Source organism: Vespa mandarinia, chromosome 7 (genome assembly GCF_050613455.1).
Source record: "Vespa mandarinia isolate Hongniang chromosome 7, ASM5061345v1, whole genome shotgun sequence".
NCBI classification, from domain to species: Eukaryota; Metazoa; Arthropoda; class Insecta; order Hymenoptera; family Vespidae; genus Vespa; species Vespa mandarinia.
This window is the reverse complement of record NC_140816.1, coordinates 5,635,144-5,647,500: the sequence shown is the minus strand read 5'-3', so window position 1 is coordinate 5,647,500 and position 12,357 is coordinate 5,635,144. Positions and strand designations below refer to the sequence as shown.

General features: G+C 33.1%; 2 protein-coding genes across 5 annotated transcripts in view; both read left to right on the top strand.

Moving 5' to 3' along the window:
* aPKC (protein kinase C iota type) overlaps positions 1 to 11,260 on the top strand; it is a 22,360-nt gene extending 11,100 nt beyond the window's left edge. For all 4 annotated transcript variants that reach the window (XM_085658173.1, XM_085658172.1, XM_085658171.1 and 1 more), the window contains 7 exons: positions 6,466 to 6,516; positions 7,765 to 7,850; positions 8,779 to 9,073; positions 9,444 to 9,896; positions 10,102 to 10,574; positions 10,729 to 10,844; positions 11,118 to 11,260. In XM_085658173.1, coding sequence (XP_085514299.1) covers positions 6,466 to 6,516; positions 7,765 to 7,850; positions 8,779 to 9,073; positions 9,444 to 9,896; positions 10,102 to 10,574; positions 10,729 to 10,844; positions 11,118 to 11,205 — 1,562 coding nt within the window. In that variant the 3' untranslated portion in view covers positions 11,206 to 11,260. The remainder of the gene's footprint in view (positions 1 to 6,465; positions 6,517 to 7,764; positions 7,851 to 8,778; positions 9,074 to 9,443; positions 9,897 to 10,101; positions 10,575 to 10,728; positions 10,845 to 11,117) is intronic.
* On the top strand, positions 11,254 to 11,815 carry LOC118440297 (uncharacterized). The gene has a single exon (XM_035863125.2). It carries the CDS (start codon positions 11,254 to 11,256, stop codon positions 11,626 to 11,628), a length of 375 nt encoding a protein of 124 aa, XP_035719018.1. The 3' UTR covers positions 11,629 to 11,815.
* The last annotated feature ends 542 nt before the right edge of the window (positions 11,816 to 12,357 follow it).

Below are 12,357 nucleotides of genomic sequence, written 5' to 3'. Positions count from 1 at the left end.
CAATATTTTGGATATAATGGAAAGAGAAAGAGAATAAACCTTTGTAATTCCATTCAGATAGAACTTCTTAACCAGACTTTGTAACTTAGATTATATATAAGAAAGAAACATTTAATAAATAACATATATAAATATGTGAACGTGTTTCTCGGTTTGTTTGTTTTGATATATCTTTTCTTGTTGAAAATAACAAGAAAACACTTTGACTCAGCGAGCACGCAAATACATACGAGAGAGGATGATTGAGAGATAAACGAGACTGATGCTTTCACACAGAGCGTATCTCTTTGAATGTTATTACAATGAGTTTTATCATCATACGCATCGATGTACTGGTTCGTAATCAGCTGTTACCGGTCTTTATCTTATCTTACACGCTGCAAATCGCGATTCTCGTGTTAGAGAAACTAGAGAAAAAGAGAGGGAGAATGAGTAAGTGAGTAAGTGAGTGAGTGAGTGAGTGAGTGAGCGAGATAGAGAAAAAGATAATCTTATCATGTCGCCTAACCGGTCGGTACGCGACTTGAGCGTCGTTTCCTTTTTCGTTGATTTCAGTTTCTAATCGAGAGTTCGAGATCGCGCGAGATCATTCTCTTCTCTCTCTTTCTCTCTCTCTCTCCCTATCTCTTTTTCTCTCTCTCTCTCTCTCTCTCTCTCTCTCTCTCTCTCTTTCTTTTTTTCTCTATCTTTGAACGCACGGATGTCGTATTCGCGTTTATCACCTGCTTCCTCATCTCGTATGATGGTACAAAGCAAAACGACACTTGATAAATTCTCTGACTCCTTTCGTAGGTACGACGAAGATAAACAACATCTTGACCTGTCTATTTTAGAATTAAATTTATATTATATCGATTTGTCCCATAGTGTTTTCGTTAATATTATAATTTATCTGTTTATCAATTTATCTTTTTCTCTCGCTCTCTCTCCCTCCCTCCTCCTCTCTCTCTCTCTCTCTCTCTCTCTCTCTCTCTCTTTTATATTAGACACGTGTTTATGTATACATATTAAATGTACATAGGTAACATACATGTAACCTCGATTTGTCGAGCAAACGCTATTAAGAGTATTTCAAAGTCATCCTCTCGTGCCTTCGTCATTGATCACACTCATAGTTTGCGCGCCATAACGCCGCCGCCTGTGACACCGTTCTTTATTAAAGAGGACGTTGAGAGAGAAGTTGCTCCAAATGGTCTTCCTCGTTTGCCTCTTCTCGATTGCGGAAGGTGGTGCATCATGCTTCTTATTTTCTTTCCTTCGAGTTTCTAATTTATTTGTATCTTTTTTTTTTTTCTTTTTTTTTTTTCTTTTTCTTTTTCTTTTTCTGTTTGCTTCCTATCTTCTTTAATATGATTTTCTAAAGGAAATCAGCAATTATAAAGATCATCGCGTTCAAGTTTTATCTCGGTTTTACAAGAAATTGCTTTTCGTCCTACACATTTTGAATTCTATTTCTCTTTCCTTCTCTTTCTCTCTCTCTCTCTCTCTCTCTCTCTCTCTCTCTCTCTCTCTCTCTCTCTCTCTGTACATTTGTATATATATATATTTTTTATATTTATTTGAATACACGTTGATATTCTAATGTGTTTAACATATAAATTGGTGTTTTAGAAGAGAAGATTATATTTGTTCCAAGATAGTAGACTGGACATAATAAAACCACTTTGTTAGCTTCGTTAAGTTTTTTTTATTTGCTATATAACATCCAAGATATTTAACATACAAATTGATATTTTAGATATTATAATATTTTTTATTTATTTATTTTTTTTTCTTCCTTTCTTATGCATAAATAGAAGAAAGTTGCGTTGATTGTAATCACTTTGTCGATTTATCTTTTTACAATATTGATCTATATTTTCTTTTTTTTTTTTTTTTTTTTTGAGATTTTAATCGATATTACAAATACTTTCAAAGTGTTCGAAGACTATTGATTGAATTAATACGATATGATTACACTTACGTGATACCTAATATTTTTATTGTATCTTGTTAGAATAAAAATATAGCCTTTATTATACTCCGTTATGAGTTTACAGTGACAAAAATTCGAAAAGATTTTTGATTTTTTTTTTTATGTCGGTACGTATATATACATATATTTACGAGAAACTTGTATCATTGTGTTTTCAATTCGAGAGAGCTTAAAGCGACACTCAGCACCGATGATGTTACTTTAATTGCTCAACTCGACGCGACACGATGTCACGAGAAAAAAGACGCATTCATTTTTACTCGAATCGAATCCACTCGTCGCCAGTCGGTGTTCTCGATCGTTTTCTCTTTGACCCTTTTTATAGCTTCGATATATGTATCAATATAATATTATTTGCGAATGGATCTGAAAGATCGGGTTATTAAAATTTTACTGATTAGAAACTTGATCTTGTTTCATTATTTAAACACATTTAACGTCAAATCTAATTTCAATTTTTATTTAATTAATTATTAATTATAATATATTATGAAAAGAAATTAAATTATATTATTATGGTTACTTTATGCTAAGGTATTAAGTAATTAAGTATCAAAGTATATATCTGAATAACATTGAAACCTAGAAAATATTATAACTTGTATCTCTATAATATAATATTTTATAACAAGTACTAAAAAGACACCACGCGAACTATAAAACGCGACTCGTTAAAATTTCACTTTTTCATGTTCTTAATCTTGAAGTTCACGACACGAAACATTTCGAACTTTAGTAATAGCTAATGCAATTTCTCTTTTTAAAGATTTATAGCCTTAACTTTATCGAAATGAATTTTATCTTTGGACAGTTTCACTGTTTAATATGTATGTAGTTTTATATACACATGTACTACTTACATATACGTATGATCGAGAAATTATGGGATTTTCATGTTCTCCCTGTACAATTTTCATAGAACTCACGTACCATACGTGTACGTATACATTAACATTCCATTACTTTTTTTTTACACCGATAGCAAGTTCGTCAGTTTTTGCAATTGTAAAAGAGAGAAAGAGAGAGTTGGAGAGAAACAAAAAAAAAGGGACAAAACAAAAAAGAAAGAAAGAGAGAAAAACATAGTATCGAGTTGGTAAACGAGCTTAACTTTTTTCAACGATCTGAGAGAGAGATTCTGATGCTTGCAACATTGTTATTTTCCGTTATGTGTTTGTAGAAAGTTTTGTGTCTACATTTACTATATACACGAACATAACATACATACGTAAATGGTTGACAAAAAAATGACCCTTTTTCCTCTCTCTCTCTCTCTCTCTCTCTATCTCTTGGTATCTTCTCTCTTCCTTTTTCTCTCTCTCCTCTCTCTCTCTCTCTCTCTCTCTATCTCTTGGTATTTTCTCTCTCCCTTTTTCTCTCTCTCCTCTCTCTCTCTCTCTCTCTCTCTCTCTCTCTCTCTCTCTCTCTCTCTCTCTCTCTCTCTCTCTCTCTCTCTCTCTCTCTCTCTCTCTCTCTCTCCTGTTTTGTCCGCTTAAAGTTCGAGGCTACCACCGTCTGTGAGAAGAGGTCTGCGCTTGAATAGTGTCGCTTCGCGAGTACGCGTTGCTTTGTTACATCTTCGATCGTGTATAAGATACTCTCTTCCTTTTAGCTTTCCCTGGTTTCCCTCAAACCCACCACTCTACGCGTATCGAGTTTTATTACTCGTACAACGACCCCGATCTAACTTAACATTTTATTCCCTAAGATTCTTGGCCCGATTAGACGATGGAAAAACTTTGGACAAAGGTAATGTACACGTGAACTTCAACTCTTTTGATATTTCTTATGTATATATATTTTTTTTTCTTCTCTTTTGTTTTTGCCACCTTTGTATCTGTATATATATATATTTTTTTTTTTTTTTTTTCGTTGCAAATATGCAATTTCCTATTTCGAAAAAGTTAAATTGTCGCAATTACAAGAATATATCAATTGATTATAAAGAAAAATTATATAGATATAGATAAGAGAGACAAGGTAAAAGTTAAAAGAATAATCGATCAGCAATATCGTTTCTATTTTTATTTAATTTTTAATTTTGTTTATACAGCAATAATATTATTTTGTATTTACTTATGAAATGTGGTATTATACTTTTATCTAAAATTCATGAAAATCTTACGACCCTTGAAATGCTCCTCGTGTACTATAGTTAGCCATTGTCACAGGGGTGTTATAGAGGATATAGAAGTGGAACGAAACGTGAGTTAGACTCAATACATACACGTACGCATGCACGTACGCATTTTATATATATATATATATATATGCATACACATACATAGAGAGAGAGGGGGGGAGAGAGATATTTATTTCTAAATGGATTTTTACATATTTTTCGTTTAATCAATTTATCGAAAATCTTTAAACGTATTAAATCCGACATATCCGATATAACAGACGAATAGGATTTTTTTTAACAAAGTCTACGCTAATGATCGCGTTACGAAATTATATTTAATTATTCAATTTTATGTCTATGAACGTGGTTTCATCATCTATATACACAACATGTTCATATGTATGCATGTTTGCACATGTCGAGATGATATGAAGAAAGTGAAGTGCAGTTAGGTTGTATAAGAAATGTATAACTAATTGCATAGCTATATATACACATATATATATATGTATATAGCATGAAACACATATATATATATATATAGCATGAAACACACACATATATATATATAGCATGAAATATCAAATGTCTACTTCCCTTATATGAAGTTTAAAGTTATTATAACGGTTTGATAATTTTCGTAAGATAGGCATGGACACGTTAGCATCCCCTCGTTAGCAACGTCATCGACTTAACGCGAGTTCTATATTCGTGGCTTTATTAAACCCAGTGAGGACCGGTGTATTCTAGCTTAATAAATATACATGCATTCTTGATTCGTCCATCGACCGTGTCCGTGGAGCTTCAAGTCCAGCAGTTTGCTCCGCAACGACACTTAACCTTCTTCTTTCTTCGCTATCTCTCTTCTTTCTCTCTTTCTCGCAATTGTCTCTCTGACGTTAACGAACAAAAAATAAACGATTTATAAAAGATAAACATCTATGGAACAAAGTAAGCTCGATCGTACCTTCTATACATACGTATATAAATTTATATATATATATGCGTGTGTGTGTGTGTGTGTGTGTGTGTGTGTGATATGGGATGAATTCTTTCGTTGATTTATTTTAATCGTTTAGAATGTAAGAGAAAAAGAAAGAGAGATTGGGAAAATATCTTTTCATTCAAAGTTACGTGAAACTAGTCGTGCGATATATTAAAACGCATTTCTCTATAAAATACATTATTGCTTTTCAAATCGTTGAATCAGAACGCTCGGAAAACGAGAGAAAAAGAGAGAATGCAATGAAGCAATTACGAATGTTTGCGACCGATAAAGAAAATCGCTATTCGAGCGAGACTAGGAAAAGATCTATGCTATGTTTATATGCACGTGTGCGTGCATCCGTGCGTACGTGCGTATGTGTGTGTGTATGTGTGCACGATCGCGTGTGTTCGTAATATATAGACATACGATTAGTATTACATACTTGTTATGATATGAAAGCTCGAACTTAGACTGTTCATCGCTCATTCTTTATCCATTCTTTATTTCTGTATCTCTCTCTCTCTCTCTCTCTCTCTCTCTTTCTCTATCTCTCTATCTCTCTCTCAAATCCTTGGAGACTCTTACTTCATTGATATTTACTATTATGGTATAGTATACCTAGCTAAGCTGGATATATGCAGTAAATCCGAAGTACAGAATAAAATATGAGTCAAGTAACTCACGAGAGTCGAAGGATCGAAATGAGTGCTCTCTCAATCATAAAATTTTTAATTTCTTGTCTTTTCCTAACTAACACAGACGTATAATCTATTCGACAATTTTTTCTCTCATTCCTTTCGTGATTATTTAATAAGTACGAATACGTTCGTACGATATACGTCGGAATGATATTAAAGAATTTTCTTTGGGATTATTTAATTATAAAAAGAAAAATATATTTTAATTACGAAAAAAAGAAAGAGAAAAAAAGAAACATACGAGATATAAAATACAGGTATGTATGTAAGTAGATGTTTTTCAATATACTATTTATTCTTCTCCTTTATTATATTAACGTTTCATGTTATTCATGTTTCGTGACTTTTCAACTCGTTCAACATTATTCTTCTTTTTACATAGATATTGTATATACATATATACAAAATAATGGAAAAAAAAACAAAACAAAAAAAAAGAACAAAAAACAAAAAACAAAAAACAAAAAACAAAAAACGAAAAAGGAAAAAGAAAGGAAAAAAGAAAAAAAAGAAAAGCAACAATACATTTCTTATATATATATATATATGTATATATATATATATATATATATATACAATATTTTCTTATATGTACATATATATATATATATATAAGAAAAAAAAGGGGAAAAAAAAAAAAGAAAAAGAAAATAACGTAAGTGATTCACATTTGTTTCAGTTTTTCCAAATGTGCCGCCCGCCCCAGGAATGCCTTGTCAAGGAGAAGACAGTGAGTGTTTCGTTGCATTAACGCCATCAGTATATAGTATATTATATCGATGCTCGTTGTTGTTTTATAGTAGTGTTGCTTTCGATCGTGTCTTGATACGTATACTAGCCAGCGAGTTGGTCGACGAACGACGATAAAATGGATACGACCCCAAATACTTTGTGTGTATTCTCGGCAATATCCATCGATGGAAAATTTGTAAATCGATCCGAACGAATCGTGACAAATCATCATATCGTCATCGTCATTGTCATCATGATCATTATCATTATCATCATCGTTCGTCATATTGATTTCTTTTTTCGTTCACGATCATATACATACATATGTATGTATTAATCTATTTATGTACATATGTACGTACGTATGTATGTATGTATGTATGTATGTATGTATGTATATCCAAGTAATTCCACGAGAGAAAGATACTTTCAAGCACGTAGAATATTTAAAATTTCGCGGTTGTCCCACGACTAAATACGAGATGTTTACAAATTTTCCGTCGTGCGTCTCATTTCCGTTTTTGTGTTTTGTTACGTACATATACACATATATATATATATTAATATATATATATGTGTGTATATTATATCGCGTTTTCGTTCTCGCGAAGTAAGATTCCTATTGAACACGTGCGATTTCTAAACGATTTTACGAAAGCATGGAGCAGTTAAGTTTAATCCGATTCTTTCTTCAAGTTATTCAACACGGTTAGAAACATTTCTATCTATGTATAATATATATGTATATAAACATGTGTACATGTATATATATTTAAACATAACACGCGAAAGAGACGTATGAAACGTAGAAGAAAAGATTGCTTGGAAGAATTATTGTCATTGTTACATTAAAGTCATTTTTATATTTTATCATTTCTTATTTATTAACATATATACATTATATCAGACGAGTAGTAAACAGAGAAATATATGCACTTACATATATATTTTTATAAATCATCCACACAATTCTTCTTTGCTGATAATTTATGTTGCCTTTTTTGCATTGTTATTACGTATTGTTATTGTCGTTGTTGTATTATTGATCGTTCCTCAAAACATTCATTAAGTTGTCATGACATGCTCTTCTCATTATATTTTCTTTTTATTTTCTTCATTTCGATATGCGCGAGATAAATTAATATCACAGGTATTCCAATCACCGTAAATCCTTTTACCCTAATACCACCCCCACATAAAATTCCTTCAGCCTTTTGTGACAATTATTTGGTTTCATTTTCCAAAGGAAGCATATACAGACGCGGAGCACGTAGGTGGAGGAAGCTGTACCGGGTGAATGGACATATATTTCAGGCGAAACGCTTCAATCGGGTAAGCATCAATATATCTATGTATATATATATACATATATATATATATATGTATATATATAGATATTTTTTTTTTACAATTAAAATTTTTCATTATTATTTCAATATGTATATATATATATATTTTTCTTTTTCTCTTTCATATACATATCAATCATCATCGAGCCTGTATATTATATACATATATATATATACATATATATATATATACATATATATATATATATACACATATATATATATATAGAATTCTATCTTTTTCCCTTTCGTTTAAAACATGATCAAACGACATAATCGTACGAGGAAAGAGGAAGAAGGAAACTTGCTGGCTAGTGAAAGTTCGTTGATAATCGAGCTTTCTCGCAGAAGGATCTTCTCATTTATTTTCTTTTCCATTTTCTTTCTTTTTTTTTTCTTCTCTTTTTTTCTTCTTCCTTTTTTTCTTTCCTTTTTCTTTATCTTTTCTCTCTTCATTCGAAAGATTAGACGCAATACAAACACTTTTTCGCTGTTCTGGCATATAGAATACGCTGCCGCCTATATGATAACAAAACGTACGTTTGAATATTATTTTTCTTTTACACGCCTGAAGAACTAATGCAATAAACGTAGTAGTAACGTGGATTCGTCTCGATGGTTGGAGAGGCTGAGAATAACGTATGGCGGAATCGGATCGAGACTCTGATACGATGAGGGAGATAAAAGGAGAAATAGAATGTTTGTGTGTGTTTGTGTGTGAAAGAGAGAGGAAGAGAGAGAGAAAGAGAGAGAGAGGGAGAGAGAAAGAGAGAAAGAGAGAGAGAGAGAGAGAGAGAGAAAGAGAGAGAGAGACACATATACATACACAAACACAGGACAGAGACAGAAAAGGGCCAATATAGGTATAGGTACTATCGATAACTAACTTCCTTGTTTGACTTCCTTCTCAGCGGGCGTTCTGCGCGTTCTGCCAGGATCGGATCTGGGGACTGGGTCGGCAGGGATTCAAGTGTATCCAGTGCAAGCTCCTTGTACACAAGAAATGTCACAAGGTGGTGCGGAAGCCCTGCTTGAGCATGCAGCAGCAGCAACAACAGCAACAACAACAATTGCAGAGCACGGAATCCCAGACGATCGACAGGAACGGCGATCAACAACAGCCTGATTCTCTACGTTGCAGTCCGGCAGCTCATCTCGAAGACGAGATCGCTGAGTCGCCGATCGTTGAGGAGCACTCACGTAATCGTAAGAAATCGCGATTATATTAATACGTTCTCAGTCAAATTTTCTTTTTTAATAAGGATAATAGATTTAACAAGGATAAAAAGAATCTAATGATCTAAAAGATATAATTATATACATATGTATGTTTGTTTGTGTGTGTGTATGTGTGTGCGCGTGCATGTATATATATTTGTATTTATATTTTATTTAAAAAAAAAAAAAGAAATATTAGATCAGTATACTGAGTCTATGTAAAAGTTTTTCTATAGTCGAATACGTTAAGAAAGAATTCTTTTTAAGGTATGGATTTATAGATGATTTCTTCATTACTTTTTCTTGTTTTTTTCATCTGTTTTTTTTTTATTTTTTTTTTTTTTTAATCTAAAAACAGGAACCGGTAGCTACGAAGGGGAAGAATTGGCATTGGATACGGTTACTGGCGCTGATAATTCAAACGATATGCAGAGGCAATACTCGTTGAACGATTTCGAACTCATCAGGGTGATTGGTCGTGGTTCTTATGCAAAAGTTCTCATGGTCGAACTTAAACGTACCAAAAGGATCTATGCGATGAAGGTGATCAAGAAGGCATTGGTAACAGACGATGAGGATATTGACTGGGTGCAAACGGAGAAGCATGTATTTGAGACTGCCTCGAATCATCCCTTCCTCGTTGGCCTTCATTCGTGTTTCCAAACACCCTCTCGACTTTTCTTCGTCATCGAATTCGTCCGAGGTGGTGATCTTATGTTCCACATGCAAAGGCAGCGTCGACTTCCTGAGGAACATGCACGCTTTTATGCGGCTGAGATCAGTCTTGCGTTGAACTTCTTGCACGAGAAAGGTAAATAGAGATATATGAGGTATTTAATTTTTAATTTATATATATATATATATATATATATATATATTTTATCTTCATTTTAAAGCATATAGATTACGTTTAGAAATTTTCATTATCATTAGTATATAAAATTCTTATATAAATTTTAATCCCCAAAATTATTTTGGATAAAGATATAATGAAAACAATAATATTCACACGACAGGTATAATATATCGAGATCTAAAACTGGATAACGTATTGCTGGATCACGAGGGACACGTCAAGCTTACGGATTATGGAATGTGCAAGGAGGGTGTCCGAGAAAGCGATACCACTGCAACTTTCTGTGGAACACCTAACTACATAGCCCCGGAGATATTGCGTGGCGAGGATTATAGCTTTTCAGTCGATTGGTGGGCTCTTGGCGTTTTATTGTACGAAATGTTGGCGGGTCGTAGCCCCTTCGACATCGCCGGTGCTTCGGAGAATCCCGATCAGAATACCGAGGATTATCTCTTCCAAGTTATATTACAAAAGACGATTCGTATTCCGCGATCGTTATCGGTAAAGGCCGCTTCCGTTTTGAAAGGCTTCCTTTGCAAGGATCCCGCTGAGAGACTTGGTTGTGGAAAGAGGCCTTCGGCCTTTTTCGATATAGTCACGCATTCTTTCTTCAAGGCGATCGATTGGGAAATGGTATGTCTTTTTTTTCACTCTCCCTCTTTCTCTCTCTCTCTCTCTCCTCTCTCTCTTTCTCTCTTTTCTATTCAGAATAAATAGATAGATAGATATAGAGGTAACTCTTTGAATATATGGATTCTAACGAGCTATGTTAATCGATAATGTGCAGCTTGAACAGAAGCAAGTCACGCCGCCATATAAACCACGCTTGGATTCTGACCGCGATTTGGCAAACTTCCCGCCGGAGTTCACCGATGAGCCAGTACATCTGACGCCGGATGATCCGTAAGTTTTTAACTATTGATAACTTGGAAGGTTAGTTTGAGAGATTCGAGTATTAATGGTTTATCCTTATTATCAGGGTATCTCTGAAAGTTATCTAATAGTTTATCTTTATTATCAGGATATCTGAAAGATAATAATCGTCGTTTGAAATTATGTAAATATATAAATATTATCCCGTTGTTTAAAACTTTTTTCCCCCCCCTTTCTATTTCCTTCTTTTTTTTTTGTTTTTCCTTTTTTCTTCTTCTTTTTTTTTTCTTTTTTTTCTTATAGGAGAGTGATCGATAAGATCGATCAGAGCGAGTTCGAGGGCTTCGAATACGTGAATCCATTATTAATGTCCCTGGAGGATTGTGTGTGACAAGAGCCGCTCGTAGTTGTGCCACAGCACGTACAAGATGAACAACAAATGCAACAGTTTTACATGGAAGAATTGTCAAACAAACTGTCGAAGCTACGAATCGATCCCCTCCTTCGCATTAGTTCCGATAATCAGGGATATCATAACGATGTCTTCGTAATGACGTATTCGCAGGAGAATGAGAACGACAATAATTACAACGAGTATCGTCTGCCGCCGATCTTCCCGTTTCGATACGAAAGACCGATGTGCTCCCGTTCTCTAAGTATAACAGATGTGACGTATGATTCTGGTAACAACAACAACAATAATAATAATGCGATTATTGCTACTGATTATGATGAAAATGATTACGACGATGTGGATGACGAAAGTCCTAGGAAAGGACTACTGAAGCAGATATTTTGCCTTCCATTAAATTAAGATCGTTATAGGGGTGCGTTTTTAAAATGAAACGAAAGGAAATGATAAATTAAAGGAAGAGATATATATTCAAGAACAATCGATTATATCTATCGTCATTTTTCTTTTTTTTTTTTTTTTTTTATAGACAACACAAGAAAAAGATTTTTGAGGCCTACGACAATGTTGAACTTTTTTTTTCTTCCTTTCTTTTTTTTCTTTTTTTTTTTTTTTTTTTTAAGTTCTCTCGTCATTTTGTTAAAAGACGAGCATATTCGAATTCGTCATATTTATATATATATATATATATATATATATATATATATATATATATGTATAAAATATAGGAATTATACCCTTACGTTAATTCTCTTAACATGGTGCTGTAATGAATTTATTCTATTAACATTTAACGTTATTTTCAGCTATTTTTATGCTGGGAAATGAGGTTAAAGAAAAAAAGAAAAAAAAAAGAGAAAACGTACCTGACTGCTTCGACTAATCTCTCTTTCTCATAAAATATATTATTCCATTGTGCAGTCATTCCACTTATATCTATAGATAGATAGATAGGTAGATATATATATGTATATACATATATATATATATATATGTATATGTATATATATATATACACATACATGTATATGTATAATGAGCATTAACTTGCTTTTGCTTATTGTTTAACTGAATCATAGCTTAATATGTTCAAACGAATCAGGCGAAATAAGTCGACTATATTTAAAAAAA

What these genes read in the sequence shown, in the direction of transcription:
- LOC118440297 (XM_035863125.2), top strand. Translation starts at nt 11,254, where the DNA reads ATGCAACAGTTTTACATGGAAGAATTGTCAAACAAACTGTCGAAGCTA.